General features: G+C 40.7%; 1 protein-coding gene across 5 annotated transcripts in view; it reads right to left on the reverse strand.

The window, feature by feature from the left end:
* LOC148880171 (BEACH domain-containing protein C2-like) overlaps window positions 1–27601 on the reverse strand; it is a 149556-nt gene that overhangs the window by 24699 nt on the left and 97256 nt on the right. For all 5 annotated transcript variants that reach the window (XR_016104484.1, XR_016104483.1, XM_088961987.1 and 2 more), the window contains 5 exons: window positions 22402–22596; window positions 21465–22010; window positions 21240–21383; window positions 20611–21090; window positions 19075–19223 (listed from right to left, as the gene is read on the reverse strand). Coding sequence is in view for 3 of the 5 variants with exons in the window: in XM_088961987.1 (XP_088818113.1) it covers window positions 19075–19223; window positions 20611–21090; window positions 21240–21383; window positions 21465–22010; window positions 22402–22596 (1514 nt within the window). In the remaining 2 variants the exon portion in view is untranslated. The remainder of the gene's footprint in view (window positions 1–19074; window positions 19224–20610; window positions 21091–21239; window positions 21384–21464; window positions 22011–22401; window positions 22597–27601) is intronic.

Below are 27601 nucleotides of genomic sequence, written 5' to 3' on the forward strand. Positions count from 1 at the left end.
AGGTCTACCTTTGTGATGGGATATTGCCCACCGCAAAGGTCTCCTCAAGGGAGACCTAACCTCCTACTAAGAAAAGAAGAAGAGAAATGGATTAAGCCAGATCTGCCCAACTCGTTTATTCTCAGATATTTGTAGAGTGTACAAGGAAATCACGACATGTGCATGGGACTGTTCATGGCTGATGTGTCTTCCTTGTGTACATGTAGCGAATGGGTGGGCACTTGGCTTCTTTCAACATGTTGTGCTCTTCGTGGGCCTTTATAGGCACTGTGGGCTGGTCCCCGTGCTGGTTAGGGGTATGGGCCTTCGGTCTCACATGGGCTGGGGCCCCAACAACTCGCCCCTCCTTCAGAACAACCTTGTCCTCAAGGTTGAATCCTGGAAACATCTTCTTGAGATTGTCAGTCTTTCCAAGATGCATCCTCCTCGGGCAGGTGTTTCCAAACCACTAAGGCCTCCTTGTGCACTGTCTTTCCCCTTTTAACCCACCTTAGATCTCGAACCACCATAGGCTTCGGCTGCAGGCGCCCCTCCTCATTGAACGCAGGCAACGTGGGGCTAGCATTCGAGTGAGATCCTGTACTCTTCTTTAGTAGGGAAACACGGAAGACTGGGTGGATGCGAGAAGATGGCGGAAGATCCAATCTATAGGCCACCTCTCCTACTCAGCCCACTATACGGAAGGGCCCAAAAAACAGAGGTGCAAGTTTAGGCCACTTCTGCTGGGCGACTGATACTTGGCGGTAGGACTGAAGCTTCAAGAACACAAACTCTCCCTCCTGGTAGGTTACCAGCCTATGCTTCTTGTCATACTGGGCCTTCATTTGCTGGGCCCGGTTCAGATGTTCCTTCATGGACCTCAAAACCTCATCCCTCTGCTGTAGCTTTTCTTCAACTTCTGCCACTGCAGTTGACCCCACTTCATAGGGAAGTATAAGAGGTGGTTCCCTCCCATACAATGCCTTAAATGGGTTCATTCCCAATGAGGAGTGATAGGTGGTATTGTACCACAACTCGGCCCATGGCAGCCAATTTATCCACTATTTGGGCCTCTCCCCCGTAAAGCATCTCAAATAAGTCTCCAAGCACCTGTTAACCACTTCGGACTGTCCGTCGGCTTGTGGGTGGTAGCCGGTGGTGTGGTTCAATTGAGTCCCCTGGGCTTTAAAATATGCAGTCCAGAAGCGACTCATGAAAGCCGGGTTCCTATCCGTCACAATGGATCGTGGGGTGCCATGCAGTCTGGTCACCTCTTTGACAAAAGTGTGTGCCACTTGGGCCGCTATGTATGGGTGCTTCAGCCCAATAAAATGACTGTATTTGGTTAGCCTATCCACCACTACCATAATTATTGATTTACCCATGGAAGTTGGGAGTCCCATGATGAAATCCATGGTAATATCCTCCCATTGGGAAGCTAGTGTAAAGACCAGTTGAGAGAGGGGGTGTTTTTGTAAAGAACTAAGAACAGGAGGGCGCCTCCTATCTGCTAAACCCAGTTGGCGCCTATCCTACTATATTACCATGCTCCCCTCTCCTTAGCAAACCCTAGGGAGCCTTTTTAACCCATTCTTTTCCTCCTTAGCTAACCCTAGCCGCCCCAACTGTGTAATCTCCACCATCCACTCCTATCTCCACCATCCATTTTAGGGCTCTCCTTTGTAGCTTTTAAACCCTAGGGCGCCACCTATTCTGCTAATCCTCACCATTTAGCTCCCCTACCAATAAATCTCAGCCACTCCCTCCATCTTATATCCCAACCATTCAATCTAGGGCACTACCTATTCTTTTAATCTTAACCCTTCAACCCTAGATGTTCTAATCTACACCATCCATTTCTGGGCGCCCAAATCTCAGCCCTACATAATACTGGGCTCCCTCTCCTTCCATTCTCAGTCATAGGATCCCCCCAAAACCATCTTAGCCATCCATTAGAAACCCTAGGGCATCCCTAACTTTGCTAAATCCTAGTTGCCGCCCCCAATCTTTCTCCCTATTTCTAGTTGTCCACCCTTCTCTATAAAAAGGGTCCCAGGGGACCTATAGAAGGGGTTGGTCAATTCACCTAGGTATAAAAGAAGGCTGATCTTGAGAAGTTCAAGGGTGAGGAAGAGGAGGACGCCAAGGCAAGAGGAGGGGTTCCTACTTGCAGTTCGCCAACACCACTACTGCCACCTCTGGATTTGAATCCCAACCATTTTTTCTTCAGTTTTAGAATTACTTTTTGTTCTTTAATTTCCAATTCATTTTTCCTTCCTGCAAATTTAACTTTTATAAGATTTAATTTGTACTTCATTTCTTTTCTGCAGATCTGAAATTGGACCAGGTAAGACGGAAGGCCTAGCTTAAGAAGTTCGAGGGTCGAAGGAGAGATCCGAAGACTGCTACCTCTGATCGGATTCTTAGACATTTTTATTTCGTTCCTTTTATTTATTTGTTTCTGTTATTTATTTATTTTTATGCACTTGTTAATCTTAGTACTATTCGAATTTGGTTTTAATGAATTCCTTTTTTTTAATTAATTAATTTTAATTAATTAAACGGCTAATGAGGAGAGCTCAGGGGTAGTGGGAGGTGTCCCACAAGCTCTGGGTAATGACCAACCTAGAAGATCTACCCGGGTTTCCAGGCCTCCAGTTCGTTTCGGCTATGACCAGGATAGTTACTAGGTGGAAGCCACGATCAGTGAGGAGGATCCCGTGACTTATACGGAAGCTATGTTGAACATAGATTCCTTGAAGTGGGTAGATGCCATGAGAGCTGAGATGGACTCAATGGACACCAATGGAGTCTGGACTCTGGTAGATCCGCCCCCTGGGGTAAAAGCAATCGGTTGCAAATGGATCTATAAGAGGAAAAAGGGCCCCGATGGTAAGGTTGAGACCTACAAGGCTCGTCTTGTGGCGAAAGGGTATACTCAGAAAGAGGGAATCGATTATGAGGAAACCTTTTCGCCAGTGGCCATGCTTAAACCAATTAGGATCCGGCTAGCTATAGCAGCATGATTACGAGATTTGGCAAATGGATGTCAAAACTGCGTTCCTGAATGGAGATCTTACTGAAGATATCTACATGCAAGAACCGCAAGGTTTCATAGCTGCGGGTCAGGAACACATTGTATGAAAATTAAATAGATCCATATATGGACTTAAGCAAGCTTGTAGGAGTTGGAACATCCGGTTTGACTCTACTGTCAAAAGGTTTGACTTTAAGAAAAACCCGAATGAGCCTTGTGTTTGCAAGAAATCCAGTGGGGATAAGGTTACGTTCTTGGTTCTGAATGTAGATGAGATTCTACTCATTGGGAATGATGTAGGAATGTTGACTACGGTGAAAATATGGCTTTCACAACAATTCTCCATGAAAGATCTTGGAGAAGCCTCCTATATACTAGGTCTTCGACTCTATAGAGATAGATCGAAGAGGATAATAGGATTATCCCAATCTGCTTATATTGACAAGATAGTCAAAAGATACAGCATGAAGAACTCCAAAAAAGGAAATGTTCCTTTCAGGCATGGAGTCACTCTCTCCAATGGCATGTTTCCCAAGACACCCGAGGAGATTGAGGGCATAAAGGATGTTCCCTATGCCTTAGCCGTGGGGAGCATCATGTATGCCATGCTATGCGCTCGTCCTGACATCGCTCAGGCAATGAGTGTAGTAAGCAGATTTCAAGCCAACCCAGGACAAGAGCATTGGACTGCTGTGAGAAACATACTCAAGTACCTTCGAAGGACAAAAGAGTTTTGTCTAGTATTCGAAGGTTGTTCACTACAGATCTAGGTTAGATCCAAATGTAGAAAGTCTACATCTGGGTATGTTTTCACAATAGGATCGTGTGCTGTTTGCTGGAAAAACAGCAAATAGGGGTCCACAACGGATTCCACAACCGAAGCTGAATACATTGCCGCAAGTGAAGCTGCCAAAGAAGCCATATGGATGAAGAAATCCATTCATGAATTAGGAGTAGTTCCATCCAGCACATCACCCATTCCACAATTGTGTGACAACACTGGATCTATCGCTTAGGCTAAGGAGCCACGAGCCTATTCGAAGTCGAAGCACATCGAGAGGAAGTACAACGTACTACGGAAGATAGTTGGAAGAGGAGACGTCCTAATCCAAAAGGTAGCATCAGTGGAAAATGTAGCAGACCCATTGACGAAGCCACTAACACAGAAAGTGTTTGAAAAATACGTGGAAAGTATGGGACTCCGGCTTATACCAGATTGGACCTAAGTGCAAGTGGGAGATGTTAGACAGTGTATGCCCTTAGCTCCAATCAGATTGATGTACCTTATGACATTTTTTGTAAATGAATAAAGTACATAATTGATTCATGTCATTGTGGTATGTTTCTGTGTAATACCCTTAAACTGGACACTTATGAGACTCGTGTTAGTTTAGAATATTCACAGTCGTTAGATAGATCTGGGGAGATTTGTCCTACCAAGGCTGACACTGATGTGCCGCCAAGTTGGGTGGAGTGGCTTGTCTCAGCTGCCAGGGTGAGACTTGAGGTACATGCAGTGTGGGTTTTCTTGAAACCCTGAACCGGACCAAAATTCCAGTGTTGCCCTGGACCTTGGAGATAGATGGGCAAAACTGGAATGTTACACCTGACCCCTAGACTCGATTATGATACTGCACTAGGTGTCAGATTGAGCCATCTTTGATATGCCAATCAGTGAGATCCTTAGAGGGGGTCAAAACCTGGGTATGTTGGGACAGTTCGAGAATTCATCTGAGTGGGTGATCATAGTGACAGGATCAACCCCTTTGTCGAACAAAGTGAATGATCAGGGATGCACTCTCTCTGATGAAAACCAAAGCTTCCGACAATCGATTTCAACCGTTGAAATTTGTTTTGCAAAATATATTTATATAGAGATATACATATATATATATTATTGGTTTCAAAATGTTTGCAAAAGGTTTTAATTCCCGGGATCCATGTCAGTAGAGAGTGCAGCACTGTCCCTTGCAGTCGGGCAGTGTTTGATCATTATGGGCTGAGAGGTTAAGTGTAAGATCATTGAGGGTAATACCTAATGGGCTAATCTTGCATCTACCCACAGTCCTTGGGTTTTTATAAGGTGGCATAACCCAAGGACCACTTAGTGTAAGTGTTGGGTCCATTAAGAGCCCATGGTGATGAGCTCAGGGGTTCACTGTCTCTAACAGTGAATTCGGCCAGGCCTTGTAACAGAGGCTAGGCTCCATCCATGTGGCTGATGTGTAGATCAATGTTTGGGTCCCATGCCATACAAGGATACCCAACTAACAGCAGTTTGGAAGATAAGTGAGCACATGGACTTAATGGGCCTAAAGCCTAATTCGAAATGGCTTAATTTGATTAATTAAAGAGGGGCAGTTCTGGGATTTAGATCAACAAATAGGATAAAGAGTTGTCCCTATCCACTCGGAGAGTCCGGATCCAAATAAAGATTTGGATTAGGAAAATCTTAATAAGATTAGGAGGGCTAATCTTTATCTGCAGATAAGATAAGGGATTATCCTTATCTCTTAAAGAGAGTCCACACCCAAATACAAGATTTGGATTAGGAAACTTCTAATGGGATTAGGAGAACCTCTCTTTAAGGCTATAAATAGAGGAGGAGGGCAGACCCCAAATCATCCAATCAGATTACTAATACAAGAGAGAAGACAACTGTAGTTGGACTGACGCCATCTTCTGCTCTTGCCTCCTCCTGTTGCTGTCGCCATTGCCAGTTTGATCTCCACCTGTATGAACGATCAAGAAAGGTTCTTGATATTAGTTTTTGGTGGAAAACTGATCTGAACTCGTGCTCACTCACCCTCCATCGAATTCTTGCTGAAGAGTTCGGTTCTTACTGAAGAACCACCTGCTGATTCTACACCACCCTACGTTGTGTCAACTTCAGTGGGAGTAGTCTTCAGCGTTTTCCTTGGGCATGAACACCTTCGTTGGGAGTTACTGCTACTCGTATCAGGTATTTCCCTCTCCTACCTTTTGGTTTCAAATCTGGTCTGGTTTAGGGTTCAAGACTAATCCATTCTTTTCCTCCCAAGCTAACCCTAGCTGCCCCAGCTATGTTATCTCCACCATCCACTCCTAATCTCCACCATCCATTTTAGGGCTCTCCTTGGTAGCATTTAAACCCTAGGGCACCACCTACTCTGCTAATCTTCACCATTAAATCTCACCCACTCCCTCCATCTTATATCCCAACCATTCAATCTAGGGCGCCACCTATTCTTTTAATCTTAACCCTTCAACCCTAGATGTTCTAATCTACACCCTACATTTCTGGGAACCCAAATCTTAGCCCTACATAATATTGGGTGCCCTCTCCTTCCATTCTCATCCATAAGATCACCCCAAAACCATCTTAGCCATCCATTAGAAACCCTAGGGCATCCCTAACTTTGTTAAATCCTAGTTGTCGCCCCCCATCTTTCTCCTTATTTCTAGTTGTCCACCCTTCTCTATAAAAAGGGTCCCGGGGGCCCTGTAGAAGGGGTTGGTCAATTCACCCAGGTAAGAAAGAAGGCTGATCTTGAGAAATTCAAGGGTAGAGGAAGAAGAGGACGCCCAAGAAAGAGGAGGGGTTCCTACTTGCAGTTCGCCAACACCACTACTACCACCTCTTGATTTGAATCCCAACCATTTTTTCTTCGGTTTTAGAATTACTTTCTGTTCTTTAATTTCCAATTCATTTTTCCTTCTTGCAAATTTTTCTTTTATTAGATTTAATTTGTACTTCATTTCATTTCTGCATATCTGAAATTTGGCCAGGTAAGACGGAAGGCCGACCTCCAGAAGTTCAAGGGTCGAAGGAGAGATCCGGAGACTGCTACCTCTAATCGGATTCTCAGACATTTTTATTTCGTTCCTTTTATTTATTTATTTTTATGCATTTGTTATTCTCAATACTGTTCAAATTTGATTTTAATGAATTCCATTTTTTTAATTAATCAATTTTATATTTCTGCAAGCCCCCTTTGTGTTCTCTCTCCCGGATCTAAGTACGTAATTATCTTTCCCCTGCTTCCCTATGGATACGGCCCGTTCTCATCACTTTATGTTAGTAGTTGTTTGAGAATCAAAATAAAATTATAAATGTTTAAACTGGTGTTCTGAAGTGTTTAACAACACGCTTCCGGCGACACTAGTGGAGAAAGCCTATTTGAGGTCCTGGAATGCAGCTTGGGCTTGGTCATTCCAATTAAAGGCATTCTTTTTGAGCAGTTGGGTCAAGGGGCCAGCTATTAGGCCATAATTTTTAATGAACTGTCTATAGTAACCGGTTAGGCCCAAGAACCCCCTAAGGGACCATATGGAGTCTGGAATGGGCCAATTAACCACGACTGCAATTTTCTTAGGATCAGCTCTAACCTGGCCTTGAGAGACAATATGGCCGAGGTAGTGCACCTCTGTCTGGCCGAATAGACATTTGTCTTTCTTGGCGTGGAGCCGATGTTGCCTCAGGATCTCCAAGGTAGTTTTTAGATGCTGTAGATGGGCATCCCAACTGTCACTATAAACCAGTATGTCATCGAAAAATAGCAGAATGAACTGTCTGAGGTAGGGCTGAAATATATCATTCATCAAAGCTTGAAAAGTGGATGGAGCATTGGTCAGCCCAAAGGGCATAACCAGGAATTCATAGTGCCCATCGTGAGTCCGGAATGTCGTCTTTGGCACATCCTCCGGGTGGACCCGGATCTGGTGGTATCCAGCCCTCAAGTTTAGTTTGGAAAACACCGTTGCAGCTCCTAACTCATCCAACAGCTTGTTAATCACTGGTATGGGAAATTTGTCTTTTACTGTGTTATGGTTCAAGGCTCGGTAATCAACACAAAATCTCCATGTGCCATCTTTCTTTTTTACCAACAGGACAGGTGAAGAGAATGGGTTGGAACTAGGCTGTATCAGTCCCCTCTTCTTCAGATCAGCTACAATATTTTCAAGTCCAGACTTCTGGAAATGTGGATAATTGTATGGCTTCACATTGGCTGGTCCCGCCCCTGGCAATATGGGAATCTTATGGTCTTGATCCCATTTCGGGGGAAGCTCCATGGGTTCTTCAAAGACATTCTAGTAAGCTTGCAGTAATTTGGATAATTCCATGAGATCTCTTCCTGGGCCTACAGACCCAGAGGGGTAGTCAAGTGTGGGCCCCATTGGGCCTCCTCCCAAATAAAGAATGACCGGTGGGGAGAAATGGGGGCTCGGCTTGATTGTAAGGTCGAATTCTTCTTGCAATGGGGGTCCTGGGTCGAGGGCTCGAAGAGTGCATTTCTGCCCTTCTATGGTGAAAGTCATGGTCAGTTGGACACAATCACAGGTTACTGAGCCCAATTGTCATAGCCACTGGATGCCCAGAATCACATCGGGACCCCTTAACTCCAACGGGTGGAGATCAGCTTGGAGTAAGTGCCCTTGCACCTTGATTTTCATGGTTTTACAAACCCCATCACAACTGAGCCTGTGTCTGTTAGCTACATGGACTAAGAAAACTGGTATAGGTTCCACCGCTAAATGGAGTTGGTCAACTAGCTGCTCTAAAACAAAGTTTAGAGAGCTCCTGCTATCCACCAATATTGCCACTGGGCTGCCCCCGATCACTGCTCTTAGCCTCATGGTTCGAGGTGATGACGAGCCAGTCAGGGCATGGAGGGAAATCTCTGTCCCCTGCTCTGTAGATTCTTCTTCATTTTTTGGGGTCCCTTCTTCAATTGTGGGGCCCTCCTCGTCGGGATCCTCCGGTTCTAATAGAAACAGTTGGGGTCTCTTGCAACGATGTCCGAGCCCGAACTTTTCATTACAGTTATAGCACAGTCAACGCTTGCGACATGACTGCATCTCCGCTCAGGAGAGACGCTTGAGGGGTAAACCATTCGGTCTAACCAGTTTGGTAGGGCCCAGTTCAGTTTTGGTCTGGGAAGCCTTGATGATTGGCCCGATCAGAGCTGGTTTATTCACCCGTCTGAGTTTATTCAGCCTCTCTTCATGCAGGCAGGCCAAGTGAGCCACCGCATTTACAGTGACCGGTTGCAAAGTTTTCACCTCATACCGGATTTAATCCCTCAATCCCCCTAAGAAAGCTCCCACCAACGCCGACCGAAGCCATCGATATACTCGAGAAGCCAGCCTCTCAAATTCATTTTGGTACTCCCTCACCGTCCCCAATTGTTTAAGTCTCGATAGAGCTTCATCAAAGTTTTCAGACCCAAATGGTCCGAAATGGTGATAGAGGTCCTCTGTAAATTCTGTCCACCCAATCTGGGGGTTGGAGCGTCGATACCATTGGAGCCACTGGATGGCCTCCCCCTCTAAATGGATCGAAGCCATCGACACATGCTGATGCCTAGGAATCTCATTAATCTCAAAAAATCTTTCGGCTCTAAATATCCAAGAGATGGGATCCTCACCTGAGAACGAGGGAAATACCAACTTGGCCATCCTCCCGAATCCAGAACCAGCATGTGGGTGGCCGAAGTAACTAGAGCCTTCGTTATCTCCTTCTCGTAGGTTGGAATGGGATGATCATTAGAACTGGCTAGATACCCCTCGACATGGAGTCCTTCAAATCTTTCAGCTCCCCGAACACCTTGTGAAGCTCTTCGATCTTATCGATTTATCCCTCCATTGCAGAGGATCTCGTGTTCGTCATCCTTCACCGCCGGCAGCTCTGATACCAACTTGATGGGATTCTGCCCACCGCAGAGGTCTCTTCAAGGGAGACCTAACCTCCTACTAAGAAAAGAAGAAGAGAAATGGATTAAGCCAGGTCTGCCCTACTCGTTTATTCTCAGATATTTATAGTGTACAAGGAAATCACAACATGTGCATGGGACTGTTCATGGCTGACGTGTCTTCCTTGTGTACATGTAGCGAATGGGCAGGCATTTGGCTTCTTTCAGCATATTGTGCTCCTCGTGGGCCTTTATAGGCACAGTGGGCTGGTCCCCGTGCTGGTTAGGGGTATGGACCTTCGGTCTCACATGGGCTGGGGCTCCAACACTTTGGGTACTGTATCTTTGTTGGAGGAAATTTGATTTAATGGAAAAGTAAGAAACAAAATGTAGTAGCTCGTTCAAGTGCTGAAGCAGAACACAAATCTATGACTCAGGGAGTGGCAGAAGTTCAATGGCTGAGATCCTTATTTGAAGTGACAATCAAGCTGCTATTAATATTGCAAGACAGCAGGATAGGACGAAACACATTAGGGTGGATCAACACTTTACTAGGGAGAGAGTAGCCTCCCAAGAAGTGTGCTTGCCATATATTGCCTCTGATATGCAGCTTGTTGATCTCTTCACCAAGGCAGTCCTTAAAGTCAAGATGGAAACAGATTTATGCAAGTTGGGAATACTCAATATCTATTCCCAAGTTGAGGGGGAGTGTAGAGATGTAGACAGGGATACCTAGTTGGTTCTATATGTTTGTTAGCTGCAGAAATATGCTCTCCATCCTTATTTGTTTTGTTTCAGACTGCTGTAGTTATTTTTTCTCTGTCATAGTCGATAGGGGTATTTTTGTCATTGTATCTTCTTCTCAAGTAATATAAAAGCCAATGAAGGGAGCAGCAGAACCAATTCATTCTGCTCTCTCTTTCTCTCATTCCTTCTTCTCCTCTCCCTCTCTTCTTCTTGTCTTCTTCTTTCTTCTTTCTTCTTTTCTTCTCTTGAACAGATCTCGAACTAACTTGGGACTGCTGCATCTGTGTTTCAAGTATATCAGCTTGGTACACTAAAGGCCATTACCAATATTGGTCCCAACTATCTGGGGTCTTGGGAGGAGCGGACTGGGTAGACCTGAACTCTGGCATTATAAATTGGTCACTCTCGGATCTGAACCTGTATATGATGCTTTGTCAGCCCATAGTTTTACCACTACACCAAACAATGTCCCTTAATCTGCTTGCTTACACTCATAGAGGTGTTTTCAGCTCTTACCCATGGAAAGACAAGCCTTTAACTATTAGATGGTACTCACAGGCTCACGAATCTTTCCTAAGACATGATCCAATCATCAAATCCACCTCTTGGCAAATTTCCCAGCCACAAAGGTACACTACCAATTTAACAATGACTAAACCACAACTATGAAAATATGAGGGACACTCAACCAAAGATTTTGACATATTAAATAACACAATGGAACATAAAAACAACTAAAAATAAATGGCCCTTATACGTTATGAAAACTCACCCTAATAAAACCTGTAGCCTTTCAAGAATTTCATTGAACATGTGCAAGGTGCAATGAATCTTGATGCTGGACACACTTGAAAAATTCAAAAAACGTGCATCAACCAGTATCTTTAAGCAAAACAAATGTAATCACGATAAAAAAACCATTTCCCCTGTCCTTTAATTTTCAGGTTGCAATTAGACACTCAAACTCTTCTAAATAACTCTTGAAAAAATATTGTAATCAAAACTTTGTTTGGAATATCCATCAGATTGAATAAATATTTTAAATAACTCTTGAAAAAATATTGTAATCATAAATTCCAATTTTTCTTATGAATTTAATTAACAGTTATTGCAGGCAAGTAAGATCAAATAATAACTTAAGTTTGGGACTGTTAAAGGATATATTTAAGTGCCAAGTGAGAAATTTCAGAAGTTTCCAATTTTTCTTTTGAGTTTTCTCCATCTTATCTCTCTAAAATCTTAGTTGTTCTCCTAGGAACTTATTCCTAGACCATTTAGATCCTTAATCTAACTAAACCTTCATATAACTGCAATACAAATAGGACTACAAAATTAATGCCCAAAGTTTCCACTATAACTCATGTTTTTCAAGTTTCTTTTTTTTTTTTCTCTTGTTAAAATATCAAATTTTTAACATTTCAAGCCAAATCCCTCGATATATTTTTTTTTCTAGAACAGAAAGCTACCTAACTGAATTTTCAATTTGAAATTTCAGTTCAGGGCCGTTTTCTCTATTCAGTCCTACATTAGGTTGCCTATGTTAGATGGACTTGTATTCTTCTGTTTCTCTAATAGTGAATTAATATCTCACATGATTTTTTTTCCTTTCATCATTGTTCTTTTAATTTCTAGAAGTTACTGAAAGTGTCTCTGAAGAATCCATAAAGTTCCAAAATTGGAGACACATCCGAAAAAGATACTTCATCCATTTAGGAGATTTTATAAAACTCTGACTGAGATACCGAGTTTTAACAATTATAAGATTTTCTAGGACCACAGTAGGAACTTTCTTTGATAAGAAACCCATAGGAATCGGTATACAAATGATTTAGTGGGCTGAAAGTAGTACAGTAATGATAGAGAAAACAATAACATACATGAAGCACAGTTTACAACATAAAACATGGAGTCCATAGGTCCTTTAAGTCCATATATTCAATTTGCAGCCATTAAGCTAATGGAAAGTGGCTCTTTGAGGAGAAATTCAAAACTGGTTATATAAATCCTACTTAGAGGTTCTATGTTATGTGCCACGTCACCCACGTTTAAGATGCATGAAATAGGTTAGCTGATTTTTAGGTTTTGGGATTTTCATTTCCTTGTTGTACCTGTAATCTTGTATTCTCATATAGGTTCTATGCATCCACATGAATAATTGAACCGGAAATTCTATTGTAGTGGTCCCATTTTTTGTTGATAACAAAAAATAAATAAATTTCATGAATGAAACAAAAAATGTTACAAAGAGAGGCAGTGTAGTTAATATCCCAATATCAACCACCACATACATAAAAAGCAAACCAAAAGCAGAACAATGTAAACATCCTCTATTACAACATCAGGTATAGTCGAAAAATACTAGCCAAAGGAGGATGTATAAACATTTTCACCATCAATAATACTATTCTCCCACTTTTTTCCATCAAATATCCTTTTTCTTTATCTCCAAAAGGTGGTATCTGTAGAGATAAAGAGATTTAGCCAAGAAGGCTATTTTTTGTAGCTTTACTCTTTGTTGTACTCTAGTTTCTCATGGATACTACCTTCGTGTATACTGAGTTTAGTCCTGTTACATTTTAATATAAATATCTTTTCCTTGGGTGTCGACCTCACTTTTGACACACCCACAAATCTTCTGTATTTTCTCTCTGTTTTACTGTTTCAGATCTGTCTCTGACATGGTATTAAAGCAGGTCACGATCTGATCTACTGAGTGGCACTTATGTTCTCTGTTTCTCTTGGCTCTAGGGGTCTTCCCATCAGTACTTGTGAACCCTTTTTATGCCCCTGAATATTTCTTCTCAAGGCTGTTTCGATCAGCCCTTTGACAGACCTGAAACCTGGAAGTTTGCACTTGGAGACATCAGATTCATTCTTTTTCTAGATCTGCACTTGGAGACATCAGATCCACTTGAAATTCCAGATCTAGTATCGCCCAGAGGAGCTCTTGTGATCTCTTTCAGCCTGGTTGGGTTCAGTTTGGTTTAAAAAGGGTTTTCATCTCACTCTTGGTTCGATCTACTGTTACAGTTTCCTTTTTGGACACTCGAGTAAAAGGTACTCCATTCTCTTCCTCTCTGATTTGAATCCTGATATTTTTATTTGAAAATCAGCACTTTTGTTTCACTATTAATGGCTTTGAAAAGTATGAATGTCCTTCCCATCAAATTTAATGGATCGAACTATGCCTTGTGGAAGTTCAACTTTCAGTTTCATCTATGATTGGTAGTGCATGAGGCTCACTTGTTGTAAGGGAACCAACCTGCTCATTCATGGATCTTTGCCTTTGATACACCTTGGGATTGTGGGTAGGACAAGGAGGTAAAGAGATAGGAGCACTAGGACAAGGAGAATGCAGTGACTGATCCTCCCTTGATTCATTTGGTGAGGACACAGGCTCATCAAGAGACTCAACTGGGAGAGGGAGAGGAAGAGCAAACACTTGTGACAAACTCTCCCCCTGTAGACAATGTCCTTCCTGAGAGGAACCATAAAAAGGAGAAAGATCATCAAAGGTAACATCCATTGAGACATATCGTGTACCAGTCTTTGAATCAAAACAACAGTAACCCTTCTGTGTGGGGGAATAACCAAGGAAGATACACTTGTGGGCTTTTGGTTCAAACTTATGTCTTTCGGCACTTGGAATGTGTACATAACAGGTGAAGCCAAACACACGAAGAGGAATAGGGAAGAGATCCTTGTCTGGATGCAGAAGACTGAAGGGGGATTTAAACCATAAAACCCTGGATGGCATACGGTTTATGAGATAGGTAGTAGTGAGAACAACGTCACCCCAAAATCTTGTGGGAACATGTGAGGCAAACAAAAGGCTCCTTGCAACTTCAACAATATGCCTATTTTTCCTTTCAGCAACTCCATTCTGTTTAGGGGTTCTAACACAAGAGCTTTGATGAATAACCCCCATGTCAGAGAGATACAAGGATAAACTCTTCTCAAAATACTCTTTTGCATTGTCAGATCTGAAAATCTTAATCCTGGTATCAAACTGAGTCAAGACAAATTCATGAAATTGCCTCACAAGTCTGGGAACTTCATCACAAGATTTCATTAGGAATATCCAAGTGAATCGAGAAAAATCATCAATAAACAGGATGAAGTATCTGTAGCCCCCCATAGAAGATAAGTGGTAAGGCCCCCACACATCAGAGTGCACAATATTAAAAAGAAAAGAAGATCTTTTATTGCTCAAAGGGTAAATGTTCTACAATGCTTTGATAACTGACACAATTACAATTAAGACTGGACACACTGATTCCCTTAAACAATTCAAGGAATAGATGACTTAAAGCAGAAAAAGGCAAATGACCCAAACGACAATGACTCAACATAATTCGACTGACAGGCTCTGAAGAGGTAGAACCAAAGGCAACATTCTTAGGATGATCAAGGCATTGTCCAGGAGTGTCGAGCAAGTATATCCCATTTGCTTCATGGCCACTCCCAATCACCCTCCGAGACTCCAAATCCTGAAAAACATAGTGGGAAGGAAAGAAGGTTACACATGACTTGGTTAAGCTACTTACAGATAACAAATTGGTATTTAATCTAGGTACATGAAGAGTGGAAGATAGGAGTAAGGAGTTTGTAGCCTTGATAGTTCCCTTGCTAGAAATAGAGGCAAGAGAGCCATCAGCTAAGGTGATTTTGTCACAACCAGGAAGTAAATCATATGAAACAAAGAAAGTGGAAAGGTTGGTCAAGTGATCAGAAGCACCTGAGTCTATGATCCAAGGGGTCTTAGGATTACCTGAAGTGGTTGCATGGTTAGCAGAAGCTCTTATACCTGAGTGAGAAAATGCAGAGGACTTCCTGAAGGGTTGGATGATGAAGTTACACATTCAAGATGACTGATCATTTTCCCAAACTTTTCATACTCAACTTTCATGGCCGCCAACTGTGCACAGGCAGGCTCAACTTCAGCATCTGTACCCGTGCCTGCATTTGCACTTCCTGTCTTTCTACTATCATTTTTCTTCTGGAATCGAGCAGGAACAAGACCAGGATGTAATTTCCAACCCGTGCCTGCATCTGAAAATCTTCATATTCAGCAACACTCTTACTCTCAACATTTGAGAAGTCCATCATGTAAAGGCTTCAATTAAGGTTTTGGTAAGCTTCCACTAGTGTACTGATTGTTGATGAACTCAGATTGAGTTAAATCAGCAACAAACACAGCTACCCACAAGGCCAGTTCAGACCTGACAGCCGTGAGAATCAAGTTCGGTGGCAGCTCTTTCAAGAAGAAGAAGGCCTGATTCAGCCTTCAAGAGACAACCAACAGACCTCCAAACACTATGTACCTGATTGGAGTCCCTTTCTAGTTAGGGATTCTAGGTTTCCAACAATAAGTGCCCTCAAGAGAGCAAAAACACAGTCCACGGTACTTAAGAGGCCTTTTTACAAACACTATGTATGCAGTAGTGAACACCCCACTGTTAACAAGTAAGAACCACTTCAAGAGCAGTCCGTATAGGTCCAAGAAGCAACTAAACTGAAGTAGAAGCTCGTACCACTTATTCCAAACAAGTTTCGGCCACTTGGCAGTCCAACAAGATGAGAAACTAACCCAGAAATCTGAGTTAAATCAGGCCAACAACAGCCAAACAACAAAGCATATTTAGAGGGGTTTCGAGCACTTTAACAGTCCCCACAAATCAGAAAAACAACCCAGTAATAACTGAAGCAACTTACAGTTGTATAAATCTCTGATTTGAGCTTCAAATCAGGGCAAACATTCCTTCTCTCTGATTCTTCCTGGTCACCGAACTATTCTCCAAGCGAATAGAGCCTTGGGCACCCTCCAATGACCTCCAAGAATCAGGCGAATGAATCTAAACTTCCAGCCTTAGATCACCCTCATGCAGTTGGTTGAACTATACCCACATGAGGGCCACGCCAAGCTCAGGCCTGCTCTGATACCAAGTTGAAAACAGCCCTTTGAAGTATGGGACTGTGTAAGATTAGATGAAAACCAGAAAAAAACAAACAAATGAGAAGATAAGAGAGAGAGAGAGCTGGCGGCAAGGAGTGCTAGAGGATGAGAGTTTCGAACTAACTCTCCCTCTAACACTCTAATACAATTTTATTAAGTTGATTCTTGAATAATTACAAGAGAGGCCCTTGGTTGGGCAAGAAATTACAAAAAACACAGCATAGAAGAGTATGGGCCCAGAATAAGGCCCATTATAGAGAACATAAATATAACATAGAATAACAGCCTATGGGCCATTCGGCCCATCTTCTCTACAGAGACCTTTGCTCCTGTGGCAAAAATGACTACTGTTAGACTTCTTCTAGCCATCTCTACAGCTAAAAACTAGACAATTCATCAGATGGATATCAAGAATGCATTCCTACATGGAGAATTGAAGGAAATTGTTTACATGAAACCTCCTCCTAGATATTGTAGAGATCCACATCTTTCCTGCCCTCTCAAGAAGTCTTTGTATGGCCTGAAACAAGCACTTAGGGCTTGGATTTAAAGATTCCGATCTGTCATCACTGATGCTGGATTTGTCCAAAGCCCCTTAGATCATTCACTAATTACCTTGCATCGGGATCAGGGTGTGACAATTCTTCTCCTCTATGTTGATGATATAATCACTATAAGAAATGATGTAGAAGTGGTTGATTTGAAACGGCTTCTCAATGAATCATTTAAGATGAAGGATTTGGGTCCCTTAACCTACTTTTTGGGACTAGAGATGAGCCGTTGTTCTCATGGTTACTTTGTTAACCAACATAAATATGCAATGGACCTTGTCAAAATGGCTAACTCAGTGACTCCAAGACTGTTGATACTCCCTTGGAGATTAATCTACAACTCAGTAAAGGTGATGGTTCTTATTTTGAGGATCCTACTCTCTATCGACAGTTGGTGTGTAGTCTAATATATCTCACTATGACTCGGCTGAACATATCTTATGTAGTGCAAATTGTGAGCCGGTTTGTGTCCTTTCTGCAACAACCACATTTATCTGCACCTCATCAGATTATTAGATATCTACAGGGAACTTTATCTCATGACCTGTTCTTCTCCTCCTCATCTTCTATGAGCCTCACGGCTTATGTAGATGCTGATTGGGCTGGTTGCCCAGACACTCGACGATTCACTACAGGCCCGTGTGTCTTCCTAGGCAACTCTCTCATTTCTTGGAAATGCGAGAAACAATCTATAGTATCAAAGTCCTCCACTGAAGCTGAATACAAAGCTGCGTCCTCGGTGTGTAGTGAAATTATATGGCTCCAAGCTCTTCCACATGACATACTACATGAGCCACCACCCTCTGTTCCCCTCTTGGCAGATAATGTCAGTGCAATAAAAATTGCACCCAACCCTGTCTTCCATGAGCCCATAAAGCACACCGAAGTTGATTTCCACTTCATTCATGATCTTCTTCATGTTGGTAGTATTTCTCTTCCCCACATGTTGTCCTCTAGCCTCCAACTTGTTGATCTATTGACCAAGGCGATGACTCGGGCATGAAATTTATTTCTCATTGACAAACTGATGCTTATTTCTAGGCATCAGTTTGAAGGGGTGTGTAGAGATAAAGAGAGTTAGCTAAGAGGGCTATCTTTGTAACTTTACTCTTTATTGTACTCTAGTTTCTCATGTATACTACCTATGTGCATACTAAGGACAGTTTGGTCCTTTTACCTTTTAATATAAATATCTTTTCCTTGGGTGTCAACCTCACTTTTGACACACCCACAAATCTGCTGTATTTTCTGTCTGTTTTACTTTCAAATCTGTCTTTGACAATATCAAGAATAGACGAAAAATCCAAGACAAAAGATGATCTATCAATATTTTCAAATTCGGGATGAATTATCAGACAATCCAAAATAACAATCCAATATCAGCATTCTATTATCCTGACTTTTCTCCTTTAAATTGCCTGATTTCTCTCTTCGAATTCCCAATAGACCTCAAATGAGATAGTGCTCCAAAAAACTCCAAAAATTGTATCATTTTACTTCCAACAATGACAGCAGAAAATTTCTTCATTTAGTTCATGTGTCAGCTGAAGTAGGAAAGTTATTCCTTTTCCCACAAAAATGCTCCTAACTATTCCTATCTCCAAGATAATCATAACCATTATTCAGAACTAAAAAGTAACAAAATGGTCTTGTTTCCAAGCAACTGATGGAACTAAACCTGAACCAGATATAAGTGGTAATCATGCACATCCACATGTATCTACATTCAAGATATGCAGAATTGACCCCTTTGTGCACATCAAACACATCGAAAATAAGGAATTGGTGTAGGAAAGAAATGCCATCTTCTCTCCTTTTTTCTTTTGATTAGTAAAACAAACATTCTTTTGTGTTTGTGTGTGTCTGGACTATTGGAATATAGACTTTAATGGAAAATGGATTAATACCATATTACCAATATAATATTTTGTTTCCCCCAAAATTGGAACTAGTGAAAAATGAAAGAAATAGGCTCTGCCAAAAGTTTTCAAATGTCAGCAGGTGGGAAGAGGATGCTCACATCTCTATAATCCCAAGTGAATAGAGAATGAAAATTCAATTATTGTGAACACGGTAAAATGCAATAGAAAGGAAAATAACCAGATAACTGAAAGAAACTCACTACTAACTTACCTTCTGCTAAACACTTGATGAATAGAAGACATCAACCAGCTTCGATCTTTTTCTTGATATCTATCTTCAAGACTGGAATCAGACCCACCCTCCACAGCACTGTTGTCAATGTGATCATCAACCATAAAATTTATTCTTTTCGTCGTTATCTGAAAGAGGCACAATTGAAAATTTACCATGTATCTGAAAGAAATTTTATATCCCTTTTTGTACCATATTTGTAGATATGAAATTAGCAACAAAGGTGTCATTGAAATTGAAACTTTTTGTTAGTTCCCTTCCATCTAATCCCATGTGGTATAATAATATACTCAAATACCAAGAAATTTTATATCCCTTTTTGTACCACATGTGAAACACAAAAAAGAATGCATCCTCATCTGGTAAAGAAAATCCTTTTTTTTTTCTAAAATCCAGCTATATTAGACAGTGGCTCATATAAATTCCAGACACATGCTAACATTTCTGCGAAAACAAACTTTAATTTTTCCATACCATCTATTTTGACTTTACTTATCAACACCTTTTTCATTGTACTATTATAATATATCACTTATGTTTTTCAAATCAATTTAGTATCACTTATTTTTATGTACATAAGTATATTTGAGTATATTATTTTCTATGCTTTACTTCAAGAACCAAACTATCTCGGAAGTATATATATTATTAAAAGTGTGAAAACGAGAGTGTAGAACTTTTGTTTTACTAAAATACCCTAATTTTTTCACTTGGTCCCTCAATAATTGTATAAACAGAAATGTACAGTTTTCCCCTCATTCAAATCCCTCTCATTAAGTCTTATATTTAAGGTATTAATACCCATTAATATTTCTTTAATCTTTTTATTGACTCGAATACTCCTGTTTTAAATATGGTCACTCTCTAATTGTGAGGGCACAATGTGTAACTGAACTATTTACATTTCTCCTCATTCAATTCCTTCTCATTAAGTCTTATGTTTAGGGTATTAACTCTTATTCTTTCATTGAATCCTATATTAGTTAACCATATTAAAGAAAAACAAGTGTGACAAAGAATAATTGTTTTTACTGATGATAAAAATAAAATACAAATTTAAGACCAACCCAAAAATGGAGTTGTTTTCCTGTTTGGTGGCAGGTCAACAATTCAACCTTTTGGGTTAAATGTGTCAACCATTGATTTCATAATTAAATAATAATAAAAACTAAAAAACAAATGAAAACATTTTGGGAACAAATCTAATATTGTATACTATGAAATTAAAAAAAATAAGTGTGACAAATAAGAATAATTCTTATAGATATACAAATGTAAAATTTATAGAAATTTTGGAAACACATTATTTACTATCATCATCATCAAAAATTGCCACATACAAAGCACGTGCACAGTTACTAGTGTGGGTGTGTGTGTGTGATGTGTTCCTTAAGTTTGTTAACTGGATGGTGTATCAGACAACAAAATATTTATCCATATCTATGACTCTTGAATGAGATAGACTCATGCATGAAAATAAATGTTAATTCAGCCCGAATGATATACCAAACTTACTTGAAAAGTTCCTTGGATGACTCTCAGTGGATTGACCATTGATGACGGAAGTTCAAGAATGATTCTTTCATCAAGTTCACTAGGAACATACCCAAGTGCAATTGCAGATGGATGTTGGACTAAATGCTCATTGTTAGAAACTTGAGCATCACTAGAATCAGTTTTTTCCTGCATAGGTTGCTCCGTTGGTGTGGACAGCCTTTGTTGACTATCTCCACCCTCCTCCATATCATGTGTTCTACCATCCAAGTTATCAGTGCCTATCTGTTCATCATCTTCGTTTACATCCTCCATTGAAATTGCTGCTGCAACTACTATAGAACTAGTAGAAGGGCATATTACATTTTCCCTATTTTGCAGAGTTTGCATATTGTCTTCATAATTAGCAGCAGCACCCAAATGATCAGACCCCTTGTAATTCCTTCTCAGGCATCTTCTCATCCTTGAAGAACTTTCCATACTGTCTAACTTCCAGAATATCTGCACAGCAATAGTTTTGACAAAAAAATACCAATAAATCTAAGACGATGATGCTTAAGAGAGATCAGTTAGAGATAAATAAATAAATGCAACAAAATGTAGAATAGTTCTTGGAAAATGTGTTAGAGAATGAGTTATTGACAACATACACGCTCAGGCTTAGATAGATGTTCTCCCAGTGGCCCAAAAAGGCCATTCATCTCCATCAAGCAGCGAATCAATTTGCGCCAAGCACGAATTCCAGTGGACAAACGGTGTCGATCTATAACAGCAACTTGGTTGCGTCTGTCAACCTGCCAAAAGGATAAAATACCTAGCTGTTATATTAATTATTAAAGACATCTCCAGTGCAAGAAGCATTAGAGTAAGCATACCTCAGATCGTTCAATATTTCTTGCAAGAGCAAAACTTGTAACAAGGACTGCAACATATTTGTAACATAGAGCATTAAGATCTTTTCCTGAGACAGATTTTGTATCAACTGACTGCAAGCATTCCATCCAGGCAGTTCCCATGGCTTCAGAGATATTCCATCTCTTCACACGCTCCATATCACTTGCACTCCTACGTTGAGCAGATGTAGCCATAGCTACAGCACTCAGACCTCTTCCGGTACCAACCTTTGCAAACCTCTCAAGATCACGTGCAGCTGCCAATGCAGCAGCTTTTGCAGCAGCCTTGTCCTTAGGAGCTGATGTTGACCTGTCAGGTGTCTCCAGAGGCTTCTGAAAGCTTGAGAATGTGTGAAGCTTGGTAGACTTCCGCTCAAGCAATGACGAATCACGTCTAAGCTGTGTAGGTGGTGGAGGTGCTATAGTTTCACCACCACCAGCACCTGCAGCAATCATTGCCAATGCCATTGCAGCAGGAGGAGATGCAAAAGCTGCAGCCCAACCTGGTGATATCATGGCAAGAGAAGCCTAAAACAATTTTGACCAGAATATGTCAAAAAAATGCAGTAGGAAGCAAAATAAACTGAATGTTAATATAACCATAAAAACTCCAGAAATCTATGGATGGTCCACTAAAAAAAGGATAATGAAAGGTGATTCTTAATAGGGGATCCATCTATAGATTTCTGGAGTTTTTTTGGTTATATAATAATCAATTATATTTTCATTATATCATCACAACAGTGACATACTAGAATTATAGTTTAAGAACTAAAATTGGCAAGTGAAAACTGTCACGAAAATATCATCCAAAAGAAGTGGTAGAACAGGTAACAAAATCTCATAAATGAGCGCATAAAAAGAAAAGATTTACATGCACTGGAGAAATGCCTATTTAGGAGATTTTATGTTCAATCACCTCAATAGGCAGTGCATCTGCAGCCAAGGCACGATTATCAACAACGAGAGGATTTAGAACATCTGAGGAAGTAAGCTCATGAATTCCAGCTAGTAGTGGGCGCCACCGCCTCAAAATGGCAACAAATGGGGGTAAAATGGCCTCCAGGTATTGTTTACGAAGAGGTTTCCTATCCCTACTAATAGCATGCCAAACCTGCATCATACAAATCAATCATTAGAAAAAATTTTATCTCAAACAAATTACCTGAAACAGAAGTCAAATATCCAATTTTCACAATAAGGTTTAAGGGCCAATCAAGGGTGACAACACTAAAAAACTAGGGCAAAAAATGTAATAACTTCAGAATAACACCAAACTAATACAATCTATGAGAAAATGAAGCTCAAAAATGGTTTTTGACAATGGAAAAGACAACCAATTATCAAGCTTTGATTATTTAATTATTCCGAAATCAGAAGCATCTTAGAGATGTCAGATTCAGATACAACCATGGTTCATAATATTAATATCAACGAACACTTCACCACGTAAAGTTGGAGAAATTTTGGAGATATTTTTCTAATTTCACTAAGATATTTGGAAAATCTAAAAATTCAGGAAAATTTTCTAGAAACATTGAATTAGTTAGTAAAACTTCAAGAGATCATTACAAGAAATATAATTGCACATTCAAGGCTAAAAAACCAAAACAAAAAACTATATAGCAAATAGGAAAAAGTTAAGCAATTGTAATAGGTATGCTTCTCTTTGTCTCCCTTTTGGTCTGTATCCATCTTCTCTTCTTTATATATGTCAATTGCTTGCCATTTTAACTTTCGTCTTAATTTTTATTATATGTTTTTTATTAAATTGATGTTGAGTTTTGGGCTGATATCACTTGTTTTTATTTACATAGCATGGTTAAGGATTTATTGGGCCCAAGGCCCATTAGTTTATGTTTAAGTTAAGAGTATTTACCTAGATTTTATAAGAAGCCGACTTACTAAGGGCATACTGGTCTTTGTATTCAGTTTATTATTTATGAGTATATAAGCTAATGAAAGGGGTGTCCAGACCTAATTTTGGCTTCCCCCATTGTCTTCAATTTCTCTCCTCTTTTATTCTCTGCATAAACCTTCTTTTCTTCTTTCTAAACTTTTCTACTTGGTATCAAAGCCAATTTATAGATTGTTTAAGCTGTTCCATCATGCAGCCCTAGATCAGCCAATTGCATGATGAGGTAAAGGGCTGATCGAGAATTTCAGGTAAGCCTAGTTTTTGGATTTTTTGGTGGATTTGCAATCCCTTGTATCTGGTCTAAGGTTTAGCGCCAAAATCAGGAAGAACTAGAGAAAGGGAAAGAGTCCTAATTTAGTAGGACTCTTCAATTTTGACCTAGGAAGTGGCACTCTAGCTTTTTAGGGTTTCTTGAGTTTTTCTAAAGAGGGCGGTTCAAGACCCAACCTTTCTAGAGGCCTCTAGAGGAAGCGGCAACCTCTTTTCTTTCTTCTACTCCCACAGAAAAGGGAATCTTTGGAGGGAAGGGCTCCTAAGGTACCAAGAAAGTGTTTGAGGTTTCTAAAGGAGACAAATCTCTTTCTTCTCATCTCAAATTGATTTCCTTATCTGTTTTGGGAGTTATGGAGGGTTGTGGAGTTAAAAACAAATTTGCGGGTGAAATGGAACCAGGGGAGGAAGTACTAGAGATCTCTTTGGGGTTGAGACCACTACAGTCAAGTTGGATGGTACAAACTACTTAGAATGGTCACAATCTACAAAAATGGCCATTAGAGCTCGTGGGAAATTGGGGTATGTCACCAGTTAAGAAAAGAAACTTGAGAGAACTACACCCGGTGGGTACAAGAAACTATATGGTGATGACTTGGTTGTGCAATTCCATGTTACCCCATATAAGTAAGAACTTTTTATGGGCTAACACAACTAAGGAGATTTGGGATAGAGCAACAAAAACTTATTCAAAGAATGAGAATGTTGCTAGAGCCTACTAGTTGAGGAACCGGGTGATTGCTACTAGGCAGGGAGATAAGTCTATTCCCATTTATTTTTCAACCCTCAAAACCTTATGGTAGGAGATAGATCATTTGGAGACTGTGGTTTGGGAAAGTAGCAAAGATGTAGCAACTTAACAGAAGTTAAATGAGAATAATAGGGCTTTTGAGTTTCTAGCAGAACTTAACCCTGAATATGACATTGCACGATAACATATTCTTTCCCAGCACAGTGTAACTCTCTCTCTAGCATATGCCTTTATTGTTAGACAGTGTATGCCCTTAGCTCCAATCAACATGATGTACATTATGCCATTTATTGTAAATGAATATAGTACATATTTGATTCATGTTATTATGGTGTGTTTCTGTGTAATACCCTTAAACTGGACACATATGAGACTCGTGTTAGTTTAGAATCTTCACAGCCGTTGGATAAATCTAGGGATATTTATCCTGCCAAGGCTAACACTGATGTACCACCAAATTGGTTGGGGTCGCTTGTCTCAACTGCTAGGGTGAGACCTGAGGTACATGCAGTGTGGGTTTTCTTGAAATCCTAAACCGGACCAAAATTCCAGTATTGCCCTGGACATTGGAGATAAATGGGCAAAACTGGAATGTTACACCTGACCCCTAGACTCGATTATGATACTGCACTAGGTGTCAGATTGGGCTGTCTTTGATATTCCAATCAGTGAGATCCTTAGAGGGGGTCAAAACCTAGGTATGTTGGGACAATCCGAGAATTCATCTGAGTGGGTGAGCATAGTGACAGGATTAGCCCCTTTGTCGGACAAAGGGAATGATCGGGGATGCACTCTCTCTGATGGAAACCTAAACTGCCGGCAGTTGATTTCAACCATTGAAATTTGGTTTTGCAAAATATATTTATATAGAGATATACTGATATATATTATGGTTTCAAAATGTTTGCAAAAGGTTTTAATTCCCGGAATCCATGTGTGTAGAGAGTGCAGCACTGTACCTTGTAGCCGAGGGAGAGGTCCTCTCTTGTCAGGCAATGTTTGATCATTAAGGGCTGAGAGGTTAAGTGTAAGACCATTGAGGGTTATACCTGATGGTCTAATCTTGCATCTACCCACAGTCCTTGGGCCTTCATAAGATGGCTGGACCCAAGGACCACTTAGTGTAAATGTTGGGCCCATTAAGAGCCCATGGTGATAGACTCAGGGGTTCACTATATTCAATAGTGAATTCGGCCAGGCCTTGTAACAGAGGCTAGGTTGAACCCATGTGGCTGATGTGTAGATCAATGTTAGGATCCCGCCCATACAAAGAGAGCCAAGCTATCCAGCATTAAATAGGAAGTGAGCCTGAAAGCTTAATGGGCCTAAAAGCCCATTTCGAACTGGGTTAATTAGATTAATTAAATAGGGGCGGATCTGGGATTTGGATCAGTAGATAAGATAAGGGATTATCCTTATCCACTTAAAGAGTCCAGATCTAATTAAAGATTTGGATCAAGGAACTCCTAATTTGATTAGGAAGGCTGATTTTTATCTGTAGATAAGATAAGGGATTATCCTTATCATTTAAAGAGTCCAAATCCAAATAAAGATTTGGATCAAGAAACTCTTAATGAGATTAGGAAGTTGTCTCTTTAAGGCTATAAATAAAAGAGTAGGGTGAACCTTGAAGACACACTCACGCAATACAGAGAGAATACAACTCAGTTAGACTGATCTTGCCTTCAACTCTTTTCCTTCCTATTCTTGACACCCTACCCTGTTCGATCTCCAGTTTTGGATTTGATCAAGATTCGATCTTGATATTGTTTCTTGCCAGAAGAAACAATTTAGAAGTTGTGCTCACTATCCCATTCGATTCTTACTGAAGAATCACTAGATCTTGGTGAAGAACTACCTGCTGATCCTACCTCATCCCAAGCTGTGTCATCTTCAGTGGAGGGAGGATTTGGTACACTCTTTGGGCGTGAACACCTACGATGGGAGGAGCATTCTTGCGTGGATTCCGTATCAGGTATATCCCTCCCTAATTTTGGTTTCAAATTTGGTCCGGTTTGGTTACAAGAACGCACCTTGAAAATGTAGTTTTCTAAATTGGGAATAGGATTCCCAGATGGGAGTAAGGAAACTTTTGAAATTTCACCCAACCTTCTTGCAGGGTTCGGCCATCGATATAATGGATCTCCCATCCCTTCATTTATGTCTGGAGAGGAGAGTAAGAGGAATGTGATGATGAGGAATGCAAGCCTTGAGCAATCAGCTATGGTTAGCACAGTGAAGCCTAAGCCGAGTGGAGATAAGGGTGGAGCTGAACCTAGGAATGAGGATAGGAAGGATCTGATTTGTAACTACTGTAAGAAACCTAAACATACTAGAGATACCTATTGGAAGCTTTACCCACACCTTATACCGAACCAGCTCAAAAACAAGAAGGGAAATGTGAATATGGTAGTGATTAGTGATTTATTAGGACCACCTACCAGAACTTCTCTAGAGTCTATTGCAACAACTGTAGTGAGGGCCAAATTGGAGAGATATGGGGCAGTTTCTGAATCAAAGGGATACATACACTCCACAATAGAATAGTGTAGTAGAAAGGAAGAACAGACATATTGTGGAAGTAGCAAGAAGCATGATGTTGAGCTCTACAGTTCCAGTCTATTTTTGGAGTGATGTAGTTCTTACAGTAGTTTTATTGATTAATCAAGTGCCTTCTCGTGTTCTTGGATATAGCACTCCGTTCAGCCTTCTTTTTCCTGAGGAGATGTCCCATATTCCTCTAAGGCGTTTTGGACGTGTATGCTTTGTCCATGCTCTTGGTCCTCACCGCTTAAAACTAGACCCTAAGGCAAAGAAGTGTGTCTTCCTTGGGTATGCAGGAAATCAGAAGGGGTATTGTTGTTATGATCCAGTCTTTAGGAGTTGGTATGTTACTATTGATGTCACCTTTTTTGAGTCCACACCTTTTTTTCTTGGGAGGTTCTTCTCAGGGGGAGCATTTTGGGGAAGGAAGTAAGCAATCTATACACTTCTTGTTCTAATTCCTTTGTCCACTCTAGTGTCTGACCCACCTATTCCACCCACTTTGCCACCTCCATTACATCCTACCTCTCAACATTTTACACGACAACGCCTACGAAAGCACAAGGAGGTTGATTCCATAGTAGAGGAACCCACACCACTCCCTATCGGCTAATTAGAGATTCCATGTTCGACTGA

Source organism: Nelumbo lutea, chromosome 1 (assembly GCF_056320005.1).
Source record: "Nelumbo lutea isolate HS-2025 chromosome 1, American lotus-T2T, whole genome shotgun sequence".
NCBI lineage: Eukaryota > Viridiplantae > Streptophyta > Magnoliopsida > Proteales > Nelumbonaceae > Nelumbo > Nelumbo lutea.